This window comes from Magnolia sinica, chromosome 2, assembly GCF_029962835.1.
Source record: "Magnolia sinica isolate HGM2019 chromosome 2, MsV1, whole genome shotgun sequence".
Lineage (NCBI taxonomy): Eukaryota > Viridiplantae > Streptophyta > Magnoliopsida > Magnoliales > Magnoliaceae > Magnolia > Magnolia sinica.
The window spans coordinates 107,119,661-107,140,677 of record NC_080574.1 but is presented as its reverse complement, the minus strand read 5'-3'; the positions used below and the strand labels follow the sequence as shown (position 1 = coordinate 107,140,677).

At 45.3% G+C, this 21,017-nt stretch overlaps 1 protein-coding gene across 1 annotated transcript; it reads right to left on the bottom strand.

Moving 5' to 3' along the window:
• Positions 1–16,501: 16,501 nt before the first annotated feature.
• On the bottom strand, positions 16,502–17,752 carry LOC131226754 (uncharacterized). Its single transcript, XM_058222462.1, has one exon. It carries the CDS (start codon positions 17,750–17,752, stop codon positions 16,502–16,504), a length of 1,251 nt encoding a protein of 416 aa, XP_058078445.1.
• Between the last annotated feature and the right edge of the window lie 3,265 nt (positions 17,753–21,017).

The following is a 21,017-nucleotide window of genomic DNA, read 5'->3' as shown; positions in this document are numbered from 1 at the left end:
TGGGATATCCTGTAATTTAAAGGGAACCTATCAAATGTGCCGTGTTGATGTTCAACACACATCGGGAAGTTTCCATATATATATATATATATGGGAAATGGTTCTACGAGGTTGAGCTTATGGGAACTTCCCATTGGGTCAAGTTGTTTGGGCCCCACCATGATGCGTACCAAACATTTACCCCATCAGTCAGATACAACATTCCATGATGGGCCTCGTGCTTAAAAATAAAGTCAATCCCTGACTTGTGTGGGCCACACAATAACCACACAACATACAAAAGTTGAGAGGGGTTATCCTCACATTAAAACATTCATAATCATTTTTTGGCCCATCGAGGTGTGATTCACAAATCCAGTCCATCCATTATGTGTGTCCCACTTGTACAAGGGGTCAGACCAAGTTTTAGACGCATCCAAATTTTAGGTGCGCCCCACCAAGTGCTTTTATATGCTTTAGGCATGTCTTCACATTATTTTAGATGGTATGGCCCACCTGAGTTTCTTATATGGTTGATTTTTGGGATATCCCATCATTTAAAGGGGACCCATCAAATGCACAGTTTTGATGTTTGACACGCATCACGGTGGGGCCCACACAGCTCTACCTCGTTGGAAGTTCCCATGAGCTTGACCACATAGAACCATTTCCATATATACGGGAAAATGGTACTATGAGGACGACCTCATGGTTCCCATGTGGTCGAGCTGGGTGGGCCCCACCGTGATGTGTTAAACATCAACACCTTGCATTTGATGGTTCCCCTTCAGGTCATGAGATATTCCAAAAATCAGCAGTATACGCAGTGGGCCATACTATGTAAAACCATGTGACGACATGCCTAAAACATATAAAAGCACTTGGTGAGGCCCACTTGAGTTTTGGATGCAACTGAAACTTGGTCTAACCCCTTATCGAATTGGCGCACACACAATGGATGGGCTAGATTTGTGAACCACATCTCAGTAGGTCTAATAAATGATTATGATTGTTTTAATGGAAGGCTAACACCTCTCAACTGTTGTATGTGGTGTGGGATACCCAAGTCATAAATTGACTTGATTTTTACGCCTGTGGCCCACCATGGAATGGTGCATCTTGCTGATTGGGTAGATGTTTAACACATCACGGGTGGGGCGCACACAGCTCGACCTCATGGGAAGTTCCCATGAGGTTGACCGCATAGTACCATTTCCCTGTGTGTGTACATACACACAGAGGGAAATGGTAACTTCCCATGAGCTCGAGCTGTGTGGGCCCCACCATGATGTGCGTCAACCATCAACACCAGTCATATGTGCCTTTTTGTGGTATGCTAAAGGCTTAAAAATCAGGTCAATCCATGACTTAGGTGGGCCCCTCCACATACAACAGTTGAGAGGGCTTACCTATCCATTAAAACTTCCATGATTGTTTATTGGACCCATCGAAATGTGGTTTATAAATCCAACCCATCCATTGTGTGTGCCCAACTTGGATGAGGGGTTAGACAATGTTTCACCTAGTGATTTGATATGATTTAGGCATGTCTGCACACGGTTTTAGATGGTATGGCCCACCTGACTTCCATGTATGGCTGATTTTTGGGGTATCCCATGACCTAAATGGGACCCATTAAATGCACGGTGTTGATGACCAACACACATCACGGTGGGGCTTTCCATATATATATATATGAGAAATGCTAACACACAACTAGTTGGACCGTTCAAATTGGTCTAACTAGCGGTGCATTAAATTTAAAAATTCTCTTTTCAACCCCATGTAATGCACCACATGTAGGTATATGTAACATTGAGTCTTAAATAAGTATAATGGGAATTATGTGTCATAGATCTAACCTGTTCATTAAATAGGACCTACTAATGAAATTTTATATGCTAAAAATTAGTAAATGGTTATCGCCACTAGAGCCATACATGTAAGTTAAATCTAGATTGTGGGAATAGATTTCTAACAGATCGCTTTTCTTCTAGAAAATATCATACTATTGATCACCAAAAAAATAAAAATAAAATTGTCCTTTACATTCTTATAAGAGACCCTATTTAATTAACATACCAGATTTTTAAGATATGTGGCGTATCATTCGAACATATCACATGTGTGCAGCTTCTTTAGTCATCCCATTTTCTTCGTAAACATTACTCCTCCTTTCTATCTCTCTTCATTTAATGCTCTTTTTCCTTGTTTAATGCTTTCTCTCCTGGTACATTTGGAAACTATTCAAGTCCATCTTGGCCTAGAGAGGGCTATGTGGGGCCCACCATGATCCGTAGATTTTTGACCATCCATTTTTTAATATTATTTTAGGGCATGAACCCAAATGAGGCAAATCTAAGGCACAAGTGGATCATCATGATGTAGGGGCCTTATCCTCTTTTTGTTTATCCTATGAAATCAAGCCAATGTTTGTATTTCCTTTCATCCAGGTTTGTGAGTCCTAATCAGCAGGTTGGATGGAAAATAAGCATTGTAGTGGGCCTTGTAAAGTTCTCAATGGTGAGCATTCAATCAATGCTATTTCTTATGGTGTGGTCCACTTGTAGTTTGGATCTGCTTCATTTTTACGATCATATCCCATCATGATATGGAAAAATGGATGGACGGTGTTGACAAAACACATGCATTATGATGGCCCACAGAGCACCTTTAGTGCCGACTTTGGTATTAAAGGGCACTGTCGAATCTGAGTCTCTGCAGGACATTTTTTTTTTTTTAAAAAAAGTTTCAAGTCCAACGGTTTGGAATATATATCAAGGTCCAACCACTAGTAACGTTCAATCTTTAATGTTTATACGACATCTAAACCCTCTAATAGGTTTAACATCATAAGAATCACCTTTTTTTCATAACTCTTTAATATCCAATTGTATGGTCATCATTTACTAGCGTGTACTTTTTTTTTATATGGTGCAGACCACTTGATAAGTAAATACTAATAATCATTGTAATTGTTGATGCAGTTTTCCAGCTGACCCTCCACACTAGACCTCCCTGAACTTGCAGAGATGAAAAAGAGACATAGAGGGGGCCCTGGCTAGTGCAGGGGACTTTCCGATGCCTAAGTCAGGATCAGGGTATTTAGTTGTAGGGTAAGGTCTCTAGAAAAGAGACACCAGTTGGGTATTAGGATGTCGGCAAACGTACCTTCAATGGTTGGAAATACCTATATCGAATGTACCTTCAATGGTTAGAAATACCTATATATATATATATATATATATATATATATATATATATATATATATATATATATATATATATATATAGGTATTTCCAAGGATTCTTTCCTGATATCTTGGAGATCCGTTGTGATCTGGGATCTTTACAAGATTACTGGCTTCCGAGATTATCGGGATCGGATCTTATCTTCTGAAGATCTTGGGAGAAATCTTCGGGATGTTGGGAGATTCTCCAAATCTGTGGCTCAATTTTAGGTCGACTCCCACAGACGGGTGATGAGTTGGGAATAGGCGATACTGACCTATTCAACAGATTAACATTCACCATCTTCGACTGTTGGTTGGGTTGGAGGATCTGCGTCCTCTTCAGCTGGGCGCCAATGGTTCTTGATCCAGTCAGAGGCGTCGTTGACCTATGATTTGTAGTATGGCCTTGCCATGATTGTCCAGTACCCGATCTATGGTTGATCTATGATCGATCTACAGTTAGTCTCCGATCGAGCTATGGCCGGGCTATGGTCGATCTAGGATCGATCCATAACCGACCTGGGGCTGATTTATAATTGATCGGTAACCGACCCACGGTCGACCTATGATTTAGGTCGGTATTCAGCCATTCGAGTAGGCTTGTAGGTATGCACATTGAGTGCCATTACAGTTTCATCGGCCTCCTTGAAGGTTGATCTGTTTTCGGACGTAGATGCCTTATCAAGCTCGAGTTATTGGGTTCGTGCTGGTTCGGTAGAGTTGATCCATTTCATAAGCCGATTTATGGACTTGTAGATTTTTTCTCCAATAGTGAGCCCCCCTTGCCTTTTAAACTGACCCGCAAAGGTTCGGAAAGCAGGCTGGTTATGGCTAGGTCGGGTTATGTGGACTAGGTCAAATTGTACTGTTATAAATGCCAAGTATGATGGCTAACACGGTAGTCGAAATGCGTCAGTCCGAAATCATGACGTGTCGTTTCGTGGCTCGAGGTCATGTGGGGCGCCAAGCTGTCTTTTCGATGATAGACCAACGAGGTCATGACGTGTGGTATCGTACTCGATATTGGGGTCGAGCAGCGCATGAGGTCACGTAAAGTGTCGAGTTAGGGTAGTCGAAGGGGCATCGTATGGAGCAGCATTGATGAGAGTCTTTAATGATGGCCACGTGACACTGCTATATAAGGAAAGCCCTAACCCTTAGGGTCTTTCTTATTTGCATTTATGCTTTTCTTCTTCTTTCGTCTTCTCCCATTTCCGTTGGGCGATTTTCAGCGTCCACCGTTTGCAACCAGGCCAGAGCTCTGTCCAATCTCGCCGGTGAGCCCCATTTCCCCCCCTCCTTTTATCTTTCCGCATTGCTTCGACATGTCAGGCTCTTTGAGCTTACGGGAGGGGGCCTCCGGCGGCGACAGTATGGCGAGTAGTCGCCTCAGGGTAATGTTGAACCCACCGTCGCCGCTGGTGATGATGGTGGACGCGAACTTTCGGTCATCGTTGTTGAGGGCGCTGGTGAGGTCCCGTCACAGAGGCCGATGCCGATGGCTAGAGAACTTTCGGTCATCGTTGTCGAGGGCGCTGGTGAGGTCCCCGTCACAGAGGCCGATGCCGGTGGCTAGAGCATTAAGGCTGTCTCCTACGTAGAGGCCGGTGCCTATGCCTAGTGCACCTACTGTGTCTTTGGCAAAGGAGCAGGTGGCTGCTGGGCGCGACCCTTCCGATGAAGTAGACCTGGAAGAGTTGGATGATGAAGAGGGTCCGAGGGGTCTCATACCCTCGACCCTGACTGAGGAGGACTTGGCTCGGATCAGGCTTAGGTATCATGTTCCTGAGTTTGTGATTCTTCGAATCTCTTTGACGGACGAGCTTCCTGACCAACCTCCTGAGGGGGTTGTCATGATCTTCTAGGTCACCCTTCAATACGGCCTTCGACTCTCTCTTCAAGGCGTATTTCGACGTTTTTTAGCCTATCTGGGTTTGGCTCCGGGGCAGATTAATCCGAACGGATGGAGGGCCTTGCTCAGCTGTGCAGTCTTGTGGGCTGAGCTAGATCAGCTCGAGTTCTCCGTGGACAAGTTCTTTCATCTACACTAGATAAAGTTGAACAGGCTACAGCCCGGCTGGTATTATCTTTCCACCTGGCGAAGCACTGGCGGGGCCTTTATAACCAACCGTCCGTCCTCCAATAAAAATTGGAGGGATAAGTGGTTCTGGGCCTCAGGGTGCTGTGAGACGGCCGAGCTACATTCTCGGGCCCTGGTTCCCCGAGCTTTCGCCAACCCAAGTCAGTATTTTGTTGTATCAGCTATTTGTTTTTAGTTGATCGGTTTTCACTGGCATCTAACTATGTACACATGTTTTTCCCGTTGTAGTTCTTCCCAAGCATCCTCCTTTGCTCGGCAGCGGAACGCTAGCTCGGATCTGGGACTTGTAGGCCCTTGACGAAAAGAAGAGGTCTTGGAGGATACTTCTTCAGCCTGAGCTACTCCTCAAGTTGGGCTTGGACTTAGCGCTCACAGGTATGACCTTGGGTAAGATCTTTTGCTGAGTTTTAGAACTTAGATTTTTTTTTGGGGAATTCTTTTGACATACTGTTTGCTTGTGTTAACGCAGATATGCCTGAAGCTCGAACCCTTATCCGTCCTCCTTCTAAGGTTCGTGCGCCTCTTCTAGACGAGTCGGCGACGTCGAAGAAGAAGAAGCAGAAGACCTCCTCGAGGGCTAAGGGGAAGGTCGGCCCCTCCTGCCCAATCGTCCATGAAGTCGAGGGAGAAGGCATGGAGGTCGAGCCCTCCTCTGGGGCGGTGGGAACAGTCATTCCAGAAAATGTTGCCCCTGCTGAGATCCGAGGGGCTTCTGAGCTTCCTGCTGAGGTCCAATCTTCAAGGAGGGAGGAGGATGAAGAGAGGCGAGGGAGTAGCCTTCGTTGGTCTATGGAGGATATCCTCCGTTGGGCAGATCGTCATACGTCTGAGGTGGAGTTTGTCACCTTGTTTGACTCTCCCACAAAGACCCTTGCTCATGTGACAAACAACCTTCTTGGGGTAAGTTCTTCGTCCAAAGCTTGCTTTGACTCTGATTCTTAGTAGCTCGTCTTTACCCTTCTTTCTTTTCTCTATAGTTTGCCCCATGCGTGTTGAAGGTGCGTGCCGAGTTTGCTCGGATGCGTGATTGGGCGGAAGAGGCCGAGCATGCGGCGGCTCAATTAAAGGCTCAGGTTTCGACTGTTGAAGCCGAGCTAGGAGCTGCGAAGATGGCTCTTGAAGTGTCTTTCGTTGAGAAGGCCGAGGTAGTTACGCGGCTGGTGGAGATGAAGGGTTGGCGCGATGAGTGCCATGCTCGGTGCAATGAGACCGACGCAAGGCTGCAGAAGCTCAAGAAGGAGACCAAGGCCGTAATTGTTTTGGCTCAGAAGGAGGCTGTCCAGGACTATAGGTCATCTCAGGGGTTCCTGGACGAGAGGGATAGTCTCTATCGCCAAGGTTACGCTGAGTGTGCTAAGGCGATGAAGGTGACCTTCCCAGAGCTTGATCTCTTTACATTCGATGAGGTGGAGTCGAGCTCTGATGGGTCGGGCAATGAAGCGGCTCCCGAGGCAGTTCCTGAGGAGCCTCTCGAGTAACCTTCTGAGGCTTGAGGCTCGGCTTCTTTTGTAGAGCAATATTTTTTTCTTCTTGATCTACCTTTCCCTTTTTCAGCTTTAAGCACTTCAAGTGCTGCTTGCTTATCCCCTTTTCAGCTCAAATTATTTGTAGATCGATATGTGTAATTTTTGGAATGTGAACCGATGTAATCATGCTTATTAGACATTAATGAAAATATCCCTTTTTGAACTCTGTGTGTTTGAGTCGAGTGATTGGAACACTTTCCTTAGTCTTTGCACGAGTAGTTGGACTGAGCCCGGGCCGTGGCGCGAGCATTAATTCTATCACTGATTAGGATTTTATCAAATCTGCCTTAGCCGGATAGATCGGACGTTGATGGGATAATGGTCAGATCTTGGTCAGATCCTGGTCGGATCTTGGACGAGTATTGGTCAGATCGTAGTCGAATCTTGGTCAGATCTTAGTTGGAAAGTGTACTAGAGCTTTATTAATCTAACCTTGAATTTGAATGATACAAAACGAGCGTCGTACTGACTAATCTAGGGGTAATAGATCTTTAAATGCTCTGCATTCCACGGGTGTGGAAGTAGTTTGCCGGTGAGATCCTCTAGTCGATACGAACCAGGTCGGCTTATGCTTGATACCATGTAGGGTGCTTCGTAGTTCGGACCCAAGGTTCCTGATCCTATCTCCTTAGTATTCTGGAATGCCTTTTGAAGGACTAAATCTCTGACTCAAAACCTTTTGACCTTGACTTAAGCATTATAGAAACGCGATACTTGTTGCTAACGAACAACAATTCAAATTCGAGCTCGTTCCCTCTGTTCCTTGAGGAGGTCGAGACTGAGGGCCATGAGCTCGGTGTTTGCTAATTTGTCGAACAAGATCATTCGGACTGCAGGTAGTTCGATCTTTATGGGGGTGACTGCCTTTGCTCCATAGGCCAGAGAGAAAGGGGTCTCCCCTGTATCTGTTCTGACAATAGTCCGGTATGCCCAGTGGACTTTAGGGAGTTGTTCAGCCCACGCTCCTTTAACATTCTCGAGCTTAGTCCGAAGATGGTGTTTGATGATCTTATTGACTGCCTCGACCTGCCCATTCGCTTGTGGATGTCGTGGCGACAAGTATACGTTGCGAATTCTAAGGTTTTTGCATATCTCTTGATATTTTTTGTTGTCGAATTGCTTCTCATTATCGGAGACGATAGTCCGAGGGATCCCAAACCTGCAAATGATATTCTTCCAAACAAAGTTCGTGATCCATTGCTCGATTATCTTTGCTAATGGTTTCACTTCTGTCCACTTAGTGAAATAGTCGATGGCTACTACGGAAAACTTGGTTTGACCTTTCCCCATGGGGAGTAGGCCGATAAGGGTGATCCCCCACTGAGCGAACGACCATGGCCCGACCATCGGGGTGAGCTCTTCTATCAGCTACCGAGGGATATTTGTGAATTTTTGACATTTGTCACACCTTTGGACAAGCTTTCGTGCATCATGTTGGATGGTCGGCCAGTAATAACCTTGTCGAATGACCTTGTGCGCTAACGATCGTCCTCCAGAATGATTTCTACAGATTCCTTCGTGGATTTTTCTCAAGACGTATTCTGCTTCTTCTGGTCGGATGCACCTTAGGTAAGGCAGATAGAATCCTTTTTTGTAGAGTATGCTGTTGAGTATAGTATACTGGGCGGCTTTGATTTTCATTCATCGCGCTTCCGTCTGATCCTTAGGTAGCTCACCATTTTCGAGGTATTGGATGATCGGGTCCATCCAGGTTGGTTCCGAGCTGACTAGAAGAACGGTCATGAGTTCAGTTTTAATGATGCTCGGCTTGGCCAGGAATTTGATCGGGATGGATCTTGGGATTTCATCCTCGTATGCTGTAGCGAGCTTTGCCAACATATCGGCTTTGGAATTCTCAGCCTGTGGAATCAAGGCGACGCTGCATTTCTGGAAGCTCTCAATCAATTCTTTGGCTTTTCGGAGGTAGGCTTTCAGACGCTCTTTATTGGCTTGGTGGATGTCAGCTATTTGATTGACGACCAATTGTGAGTCACTGAAGACCTCGAGATGTCGAGCCCCCACATTTGCTGCCAGTTTAAGTTCGATGAGTAAAGCCTCGTATTCCGCCGTATTGTTGGAGGCTTGAAATCCAAATCTCTAGGCATATTGCATGCATGTATGGTTAGGAGTCTCTAGGATTACCCCGACCTCGCTTGCCTTAGAATTGGATGAGCCGTCAACGTAGAGCGTCCACTTGGGTGGGTAGGGAAAAACCTGGGAGTCGGACGATTCAATGATTTGTTGGTCTGCCGACCTCTCTGGAGCGACCTCTAACCTAGGTAGGTCGGTCGTGGGTCGAACATTGGTTGACTCTTGCTTTAGGCTAGGTAGGTCAGCGCTCTGTCAGACGTTGGTTGGCTCTTGCTCCGGTGACTGTGTGAGCCTGACAATGAAGTCGGCCACCGCTTGACCTTTGGTTGCAGCTCGTGGCTGGTATTTAATGTCAAATTCGCTTAACTTGATCGCCCACTTAGTTAGTCGACCTGAGGCTTCATGCTTTTGCAGGACTTAATGTCACGCCCCAAACTCAGAAATCGGGCTCACAAAATTCTCGATCGCCGAATCGGGTGCTGACAGCCTCCGTAGTACCCCATTCTCGGCTCCCAACATTCATACGCCAGATTTCGATCTTGGGATCCTACAAGGAGGATTTTTCAATGTACATTTAACTCGTATTAAGCATAACCACAAGTTTGCCCAAATCACAAAAGCAACATCATCATCACATATCCACTAATATAAACATTTGAATACAACACTGAAAGGGAAATACATATGACAAAATCAAAGCTCCAGAAGACCGTTGCACGCTCCATGCTCAACTCTGCTGCAACCTAATACCACCTGCACGTATCTATCTAGCATAAGTTTATAGAAAGCTTAGAAGATGGTGTGTGTGCACAAGGTAAGTGCCAAGCATATAGATATCAGAGTAAGCGAAAATACAGGCAATCCATAAATCGTACAATATCAGAGTAATGCGAAAATATGCTGGCAAGTTTATAAATACCATCAGCCTTATCCAGGCTATACGATGAAAAAAACATAATAGGCCAATATCATATACTGAGGAAGCAATGTAGATCAGCTATGCAATGCAGAGACATAGTAAGCCAATTACATACATTGAGTCCACGAATACCGTCAACCTTAAGCAGGTGATGTAATTGAGAAGCACAGTGAACCAAATGCTATGTGCTGAGGATGCAATGCAATATGCAATGCGAATGAAATGACCAAGCTAGAGTGAAGTTGGGGTGATAGTATGTAGTATCACAGGCTATGGGGTCCACCACACGGGACTTCTATCTAAACCAGTCCCATATCTAAATTTAGATAGTCAGACTCAATATGGTAAACTCCTGATCTCAGGTTAGTCATGCGCCCCAACCGAAATCCTGATCATTGCGAAGGTACACATAACAAATAGTTGCGCACCACCGACCCGAGTGGATAGTGAGTGAATGAATGAATGAGTATGCAACTCTTGCTTAATAAGTCCACATATTAGTACTGTACATTTCTGGGATCATCACCGGGGTCTAGTATACTCTACATGCAATCGCCGCCCATTGACGTGCGACCATGCAAGTGGAAGAGACCTCACCATCCGCCTGGCCATTAGTCAGCCAATATCTACCCAACACGTCGATGGCGGACCCAATCATGAGCTGGTTAAGCTCAGCCTAGCTATGCCCCCTACCCGCGGGCGGGTAAGGCCACACCCCCTCCTAATCGACCACGACATAGTGAGAGACGCGACCTCCTAGTATTCGGCACTCGGGCGCTCATGTATCTAATTGGTCTCGACGTTGGGGCGTCTCCTGGCCACGGAGGTTTAGGGACTTTCACCCATGGACATCCAAAGTACCCAGATGCTCGAACCAAACATTTTCGGTGTCCCATCTATCCATCCACGACATGCCTATGGAGGCTATGGCCCTGATGTCGTTAGGGCGTACAATAATCACAACACATAATGCAAGATGCATGAGTCATACAATCCAGTCATGCATCAATCTTGCGCATACCGTGTGCTCATGTAGGATAACTCCACCTATCAGGGAGTCCCATAACAACCTGCCCAATGTCATATGCGATGGTCAACCACATCTCATAATAAACATGCAGATGATGTGTATAGTCATGTATCATGATGCTATGCTGTCACATACTCATAATCGGTATCAATAACCAACATCAACAATCGGCCTTGACAATGTGGACATTTAACCAACATTGTCCCCAAGGAATGGCTCACATAGAGCCTAACATATAGTGGACCCATGGCCTCGCACAAGGGCCTATTATACAACACCATGGGCCTTACTCAAGAGCTTAATACACATCATGATGAGTCTCTCACATAGGCCTAATATACATCACAATGGGCTCCATCGTCTGGCCCTCAAATGCACCATAATGGGCCTCATCACACAGGCCTCATATATACCACATTAAGCCTTAAACACGAGCTGAATACACATCACAATGGGCCTCAAATATGTACCGCTTATACATCACATTAGGCCTCGACAATCGGAATCGACCTCGATAATCGGCCTATACAATCGACCTTAACAACTGAAATCGACCTCGACAATCGGAATCGGCCTCGATAATCAGAATCGGCCTCGACAATCGGAATCGGCCTCGACAATTAGAATCGGCCTCGACAATTAGAATTGGCCTCGACAATCAGAATCGGCCTCAACAATCGGCCTCGACAATTAGAATCGACCTTGATAATTAAAATTGGCCTCAACAATCGACCTTGACAATCGAAATCGACCTTGATAATTAGAATCAACCTCAACAATCAGAATCGGCCTCGACAATCGGAATCGGCCTTGATAATCAGAATCGGCCTCGATAATTAGAATCGACCTCGACAATCAGAATCGGCTTCGATAATCAGAATCAGCCTCGACAATCAGAATCGACCTCGATAATCTGACTCGGCCTCGACAATCGACCTTAATAATCTGACTCGACAATCGGACTCGGCCTCGACAATTGGCCTCGACAATCGGATTCGGCCTCGATAATTGGAATCGGCCTTGACGATTGGCCTTGACAATCGGCCTAGACAATCTGACTCAGCCTCGACAATCGAAATCGGCCTCGACAATCTGACTCGACCTCGACAATCGGCCTTAACAACCAGAATCGGCCTCAACGATCGGAATCGACCTCGACAATCTGCATATAAACAAGGCGGGGTCCATAGATGAACAAACGATCAACCATAATATAAAGATCGGCTCTTGGTCGTGGTTATATCAAATCCGTATCATGAAACCATTTGTTTATGGCGAATGAGGCTCACTTATTTGGGTTAACCCACTAAGAGAATGATGAGAATGGGTTTAACGAGGCCTAAGGAAAGGTCACAATGTGGACATTCAACCATCATTGCCCATTAATGTGGACATTTAACCAACATCGCACCCAAGGAGTGGTCCATATAGAGCCGTACGTATAGTGGGCCCATGACCCCTCACAAGGGCCTAACATACATCACCATGGGCCTCACTCATGGGCCACATATGCATCACATTGGGCCATGCCCATGGGCCTCGAATACATCACAATGGGCCTCGCCCATGGGCCTTGAATACATCATATGGGCCTCATACATATCAAGTGTGCCATATCACATGGGCCGCACCAGTGGGCCTCATATACATCAAGTGGACCGTGTCCACGGGCCGCACCAATGGGCCTCATATACATCAAGTGGACCGCGTCCATAGGCTGAGCCTTATATACATCAAGTCGGGCCCACCCTTATGTATTTTTGAGATCCGACCTATTCATAAGTTAACATAGGGATAAATGAAGTGAAAACCAAATATCACCTTGATTGGAAACTACTGTGGCTCCTAAGGAGTTTGAACGGTGGATGCCACTGTCCCATTTATTTTCGATGGTGGGGTCCGCTTGAACTTTAGATCTGACCCATTCTTTCTCCCACGCCATAAAATGATATCTCAAAATGGTTTGACAGTATGGATACAACACATGCATCATGGTGGGTCCCATCGTCCAAGGGCTGGACGGTGTGGATATAAGACTCATACATCATGATTCAGACCCACAGACTTACTGCGTCATTACAGCAGCTATATATAGCTGGCGTACGACACCCAGCCAAACCACTTTCCCACTGCTGGTGGGTCCCACTGTCCCAACCTGATGGACGGTGGATACAATACAGGCATCAGTGTGGCCCATCCAAATGATGGACGACGTGGATGGGTCCCACAGACCCTGCTGACGTCAATACGATAGCTATATAGCTGCCTGCTTCAACAGAGTAGGTGGGTCCCACCACCATATATATGAATACAATATATATATAAAATATTAAATTAATATAATATTAACGTCCAGGCCCTGGACGGCCTGGACAGGTGCATACATCAAGAAGTGGCCCCACATGTGGGGTGGGTCCCACCGTCCAAGGATGGTGAGGATGGTATAACATCAAGGTGCATCCACGTAGGGTCACCCTTATATATAATAGTATGTTATATTAATATAATATTAATATTATAATTAGCTGGTTAATACACTCCACCGTCAATTCACACTACACTGTTAACCACACCCCACTGTCAGTTCACTTGGCTACGTCCAGCGTCCAAGGACGCTGGACGAACGGTGTGGATATATATGCATCAAGGTGGGGCCCACCATCCTGCTGTGTGGACGGTGAGGATGTACCACATCATCACTGTGGGTCCCCACCCATTTTGGGATCAAGCTCATATTTATGTTTTCCCCATCATCCATCAAGGTAGAGCCCACATGGCACCGTCCAAATGGACGAATCTCTCGAAATGGTTGGACAGTGTAGATCCAACACGTCCATCAAGTGGGTCCCACGAAGGTGGATGATATGGATAAGTTACATACATCATGAGGCCATCAACAAGGGAGAGAGAGAGAGAGAGAGAGAGAGAGAGAGAGAGAGAGAGAGAGGCGAGTGACGGAGGGACCCCGACACTATGGGCCCTCCCTTCCATGATTTACAATATACATCAAGTGGGTCCCACTACATGTGGGCCCACTGATCAAAATCAATGGTGGAGATCCTTTCTCCACCAAAATCAAGGTCTAGATGACCTTTATTCATACAAGGAATATAAACATCCTGATGGGGCTATGGAGAATGACCCCATCATGGAATGATCACGAGAATCATGGTGGGCCATCGGCCACACCTAGGGTCCAAAGTGGGATCCATACCATCAATCGGTAGGCCCCACTTGGCCCCTCATCAAAGCATGAAATCTAGGCCTATAAAACACCCACCGTTCGATCTTCTTGGTCCAATGGAATGCCGAACTCCTTATGTCTCACTTTGATGGAAAATGATGAGAATTGAAGGGCTAGGATGATGGATCTTGGGATAAGAAGTGGGCCATACAAAGCTCTCTCATGGAGCTCTCATGGACGTTGGGTTACTTGCTTGAAAATGGAGAAAATGAGAGAGAGAGGATGGGATGTAAAGAGAGAGAGGGATGGGTGATGGAGTGAGTGATGTGTATTTGACATGTAAGGGTGTGTAAGAGAAAGAGTTGACTTTGGGGATGGTGTTGTACTTGACATGATGGGGTGATTGATGAGATTAATGGAATTGATTTGATTAGAGATTCTCTTGAGTTTGCAATGCACGGTATTTTTCTCAAACTGAATGAGGGCCCACATCTCCTGGCTCGGGTATCACCTTAGTGCGTAATACGCGCCGTCGGAACCGTGACGACGGCGCGGTCGTAAAGGTATAAGTCTTGAGTCGAGCCGACTCTGATATAAGGGACACGACTTAGGATCACACGTAAATGCTGATAACAGATCGCGGGTCACCGAAATTCGATCAGGAGGATTGTGGAAGCTTATGGAACAATACGAGCTAGGATACGGGTCTCACACTTAACGTAGTGGTTGATCAGTTAGAACAGTGATTGAGTGGGCTTAGAAATATGGCCGCAGGCGTCGGGAAGAGTTGAGCAAAGCCAGGGCCAACTTTTTCAAGGTTGGATATCTTGTCTCTGCAGGGACTGGAGCTTTGCTAATGTAATAGACTGGGAATTGCTTTCCCTCATGCTCTCTAATCAACGTCGAGCTGACTGCTGCGTCAGATACTGCCAGGTATAGCAACAGAGATTCTCCCAGCTCAGGTTTGGAGAGTAAGGGCGGCAATTCCAGGTATTGCTTGAGTTGTTGAAAAGTTGCCTCCCACTCTTCAGTCCAGTCTCCTATCTGTCTCCTCTTCAACTATTTGAAGAAAGGGAGACACTTGTCCGTAGCTCAGAACACGAAGCGGTTGAGAGTGGCTATTCTTCAAGTTAGCCTCTGTATGTCTTTGATCGTCTTTGGAGACTGCATGTCGAGGAGGGCCTTAATTTTCTTGGGATTTCCTTCAATCCCTCATTGGTCATCTAGAAAATCGAGGAACTTAACCGAATTAACGCCAAAAGCGCATTTGCTCAGATTTAGTTTCATTCGGTATTTGCAAAGGATGAAGAACATCTCCTCTAGGTTAGCTACATGGTTTGTAGCTCTGATGCTCTTAACAAGCATATCGTCGATGTAGACCTCCATGGTTCGCCCTATTTAGCGGGCGAACATCTTATTGGCCAACTGTTGGTAGGTCGCTCCTGCATTTTTTAAATCGAAGGGCATCACACGGTAACAATAAAGACCTTTGTCGGTGACAAAGGTAGTTTTAGATTTATCAGTTGGGTGCATTACAATTTGATAGAATCCTAAGTATGCATTTATGAAGCTAAGTAGTTCATGTCTCGCTGTACTGTCGACCAACTGATCGATCCTGAGAAGAGAGAAGTTATCCTTAGGGCAGGCTTTGTTCATTTCTGTGTTGTCCATTTAGACTCACCACTTCCCATTAGCTTTCTTGACTAGCACGATGTTGGCCACCTAGTCCGGGTAGTAGACTTCTTCGATGAACTCGGCTTTGAGGAGCTTGCCGACCTCTTCTTCAATCACAGCATATCTTTCTAGGTTAAGCGCGCGTCGCTTCTATCGAACTGGCTTATAGGACGGGTTGATGTTCAGTTGGTGCATAATGATGGCGAGATCGATGCCCGGCATGTCCTCGTAGGACCAAGGTCGGCATAGTGTTGGAGGAGGGATACCAACCTGTCTCGCAATGGCGATGTTAAGGACGACCTAATCTGGATAGTTCTAGATGGGTCGGACTCATCCAATGGGATTAAAATGAGGTCTTCCATGGATCGGTCCCTTTCCTGAGATTCCTTGCGCGGATCCAAGGATTCGATCGTCATTGTTTCGTACGGAATTCTTAGTGCCATCGTGTAACATTGCTAAGAGTCGTGTTGGTCGCCCTTGACGATTCCCACACCTTGCTCGGTTGGGAATTTCACAGCTAGGTGGTAGGCTGATACTGTTGCTCGTAGGAGGTACAGAGATGGTCGTCCGAGAATGGTGTTGTAGACAGACGATTGGTTGACCACAAGGAAGTCGACTATTACAGTGGTTTGATTTTGCCCATCCCCGACTAAGAGAGGGAGCTGGATAACTTCTTCGGATGTGACCTGTCCGCCTGAAAAGTCGATCAGTGGAGTTTTTATGGGTCGGAGCAGGGACTGACCAACTCCCATCTTGTCAAAAGCTTAGGTGAAGAGCACATCTACCAACGATCCTGTGTCGGCAAGGATCCAGAATACCCTTTGATTGGCTATGGTTAAAGTGACTACCAAAACGTCATTGTGAGGGTGATGAATCCCTTGGGCGTTTTCCACGGTGAAGGTCAGGCTATATTTTTCCATCTTCTTTTCTTTCGAAGGTCTTCCCAGGAGCAAAATATCTTCCTCAGGATGACTAATGCTCTCGACATGTACCTTCCGAGCATTATTCGAGTCACCCCCACCTTTATGACCACCGAAGATGGTACGAATCTTTCCAGTTGGATGATTATCGATCGGTTGCTTCTCTCTTGCAATGATCTGGTTCTCCTCAAGGCTCACGTATTCTTCGAGATGGCCATCTCGAATGAGTTTCTCGATTTCTTGCTTGAGATCGAAGCAATCACTTGTGTTATGGCCGTGATCTCGGTGGAAGCAGCAGTATTTGCTCTTGCTCCTCCTATCGGTATTACCCCTTTGTTTGTTCGGCCAATGAAGGAGACGTTTATCCTTTATTTCTATTAGAACTTGCTCTAGAGTTTTGTTGAGAGGGGTGTAAGTTTTGAACTTACGGTCGAGCCGTTTGTTCGACCTACAATCGTCCTTTCTTTTCTTATTGGTTGAACTGGGCTCGGCCTTTGACTGCTCCTTAGCTAGTGAATTTTTGCTTTGAGCGGCATCCCGTAAGATTCGGGATTCCTCGATGTTAGCATATTTTTGCGATAGGTTCAGGAACTCGGCCATCGTGGCTGGGGGGTTCTTGTCAAGAGAGAAGAGGAATGGTTTGTCCCTTAGCTCGCTCATGATAACATTGAGGGCGACTTCGTCTGAGTGCTTTTGGACTTTTAAGGCTTCCAGATTGAAGCGCTTAATATAGTCCTTCAGAAGCTCGCCTTCTTTTTGGATTACGTGAAGAAGATGGGCAGGTGCCTTGAGTGTCTTCTTCCCTCTAATGAAGTTCGTGACGAAGGCCTGACTGAGCTTAGAGAACGTACTAATGGACCTCGACTTCAATTGTTTAAACCATAGCCGAGCGGTGTCGGCCAAAGTTAAGGAGAAGGCTCGGCACATGGTCGCATCCGATGCATCGTGGAGCTCCATGTAGATCCATAACAACTCCATGTGCTCTGTCGGGTCGGTGTTCCTTGTGAAGGGCGTGATCTGAGGCAGTCGAAACCTATTTGGGAACCGTGCTCGCATTATGTCAGCAGTAAACGGGGACTCGGATTCCTCTACCATGTTTACATTGGCTTGGTAGGTCTGCTTCATATCCTCAATCTATTTTTGCAGACTCTACAGCTTGGCTTTCCATGGTTCTTCACTATCAGCAGTAGCTTCGACCGGGGCTCGGCTGCGCCTTCTCTGATCTATTTCATGATGTAGGTTAAAAGGAGGTAGTGGAACGGTTCCAGAAACATAAGATGGGACAGGCCCTGTAGGGTTACGTTGATGGCTCAGTTGAGGGGTGGCCTGCACGTTAGAGGGCCGAGGAGGGTTGGTATATGGTCGGACATAACTCGATTAACCTTCCCTTTGATTAGACCCTTGAACACATTGATGGATCGGTTGAGGGGTGGCATGCATCTATTCTAGCATATGTTTCAAGTAGCTTAGGTCAGCCCTCATATCTCCAACCTCCCTTTCGAGGGCGTTACGTCGGCCATTCTTCCCATGAGTTTGCTGACCGTGCCTGCTTGAACCAGAAGTGGCCTGGTGCCGTAGGGAGCCCTGGTGGCTCTCCTGTTGTTTATGTCGTTCCACGGATTGTGGGGCACGTTCGGGCGTAGGCAGAGTCGTGATCGGAATTGCCACCGAAGGGGATTGAGCTTTCTTCTTTCCCTTGGCCATTACAGAATAGAGGTGTTCGCTGATAGAGTTGGGATGACTTTAAGACGTCGTTCCCACAGAAGGCACCAAACCGTTGATACAGTTTTCTGGTTGACCCTCCGCAGTAGACCTCCCTGAACCTGTAGAGATGAAAAAGAGACACAGAGGGGGCCCTGGCTAGGGTATGGGACTCTCCATTGCCTAAGTTAGGATCAGGGTCTTTAGTTGTAGGGTAGGGTCTCTTGAAAAGAGACACTAGTCGGGTATTAGGATATTGGTGAACGTACCTTCAATGGCTGGAAATACCTCTCTCTCTCTCTCTCTCTATATATATATATATATATATATATATATATATATATATATATATATATATATATATATATATATATATATATATATATATATATAGGGGAATGAGTGTGATCGTACAAGGATTCTTTCTTGATATCTTGGAGATCCGTCGTGATTCGGGATCTTTACGAGATTACCGGCTTCTGAGATTATCGGGATCCGATCTTATCTTCCGAAGATCTTAAGAGAGATATTCGGGATGTTAGGAGATTCTCCAAATCTGTGGCTCGGTTTTAGGTTGGCTCCCACAGATGGGTGATGAGTCGGGAATGGGCATACCGATCTATTCAACAGATCACCATTCACCATCTTCGACTGTCGGTCAGGTCGGAGGATCTGCGTCCTCTTCAGCTAGGTGCCAATGGTTCTTGATCCTGTCAGAGGCATCACTGACTTATGATTTGTAGTACGGCCTTGCCATGATTGTCCAGTACCCAATCTATGGTCGATCTATGATCAATCTATAGTCGGTCTCTGACCGAGCTATGGTCGAGCTATGGCTGGGCTATGGTTGATCTATGATCGATCCATAACTAACCTGGGGCGGATTTATAGTCAATTCATAACAAACCCATGGTCGACCTATGATTTAGGTCGGTATTCAACCATTCGAGTGGACTTGTAGGTATGCTCTTTGAGTGTCCTTACAGTTTCATTGGCCTCCTTGAAGGTCGATCTGTTTCCGGACGTAGAAGCCTTATCAGGCTCGGGTTCTATTAGGAACGTGTTGGTTCAGTAGAGTTAGTCCATTCCATAAGCCGATTTATGGACTTGTAGTTTTTTTCCCCAACAGTAATGAATGATCCTATGTTGGTGCTAAACTGTTGGAAGGGTTGGATTTTATAAGCACTTAATGCTTTAAAAGTTATCATACGGTAAACAGTAGCTTATAGCCCAACTGATTAAACCAAACGACTATTTCTCTTGGAACCGTATCACTTTTACAAGAACTTAGGGATGAACTTACGGATGCCGGATGTACACTTACCCTATATTTTTTTATTGGATATATATTGATATGTATGTGTGATCCACTTCGATCATTACATGTATAATCCCGTGATGGTCCAAGAGCTAAAAAGTCAAGCTGATTGTTCATAACCCCAAGTGTAGTGTCATGATTGAGTAATAATCTTGGTGAGACGAATCCATAGGGACTAATCTTGTGAATATTCTGAAAGCAACTAGAAGTAGAACTAGAATAAGATGTAAATGTAAATATGGAATTAAAAGGAGTAATTGTGAAAGTTTTAATTAGAAACTTAAGAATTCAAAAGTGGGAACTAGGGTTTCAGAGGATCCACTTATAGCAATCAGGAAGATCTATTACTTGATTCAAGGACACAACTGGAATCGGAGTCCCATCCTATCCAGTTGGAAGATATCTCAATAAAACCAAATATGAATTTCCTTTGACCTAATTCTCAACGGATGAGTGTTGTGAGAACCAGAAGTGATTTCATCACCTAGCCATGTCCAGGAGACAATGACAAACAATAGGATATATCAATTCCACAATCAAACATAGGAGAATTATGAGGGATAGAAGGGATTCCATCACCCAACCATGCCCAAGGGACGATGGTGAACAACAGGATTTACTAACTTCACAATCTCAATATATGAAAAGAAGATACTCAAAGCTATTGCAGTTCTATTATAATTTGAATCACAACAAACCATTAAGAACTGAAAGTATTCCTTAAATATTAAACTAGAATCAAAGAGAATTCAACATAAACATGAATCAAAACAATAAAAACATCCCATCATGCTACAAACTTCACCTCTTAGCCCTAGCTAAGAGGTTTAGCCAACTACAGACATGATTGGACTACAATTTCTTAAGAAAAAACATGAAAACAACTAAGGAAGAAGAAGAAAAACTCTTGGCGATGACTTCTTCACCCTTTTGCTCCACTCCTTAAACCTCATAAGATGCCTAAGAACATCTTAGGGAGTCCTATTTATAGTTGTGGAACTCCAACTTTTGCACCTAGTTGAAAAACTCTAGAAACTGCCTCAAATTTACGTAGTTTGTTAAAATAGACTTCACTCTGCGCAGTTTTTCAAAATAGACTTCACTCTGCGCAATTTCACAAAATGACCCAGAGTTTCAGAATATACTTTTTCAGGACGATTTAAGGATTCCTTTTCTTCACTTCAAATCTTTGATTCTCTTCATTCCTCACTTGGTTTGGATCTTTGGCATATGAATTCTTCAATCTTGGTCTCCTAAGATATATCCCTTGCCTTGGTGATTCTTGAGCATTAAATCCATGCTTTTAGCATCCTTTTCAATCTAAGCTCTTACATTCACCTT

Excerpts from the sequence above, each read along its gene's own strand:
- LOC131226754 (XM_058222462.1), bottom strand. The coding sequence starts at position 17,752 with ATGGTAGAGGAATCCGAGTCCCCGTTTACTGCTGACATAATGCGAGCA.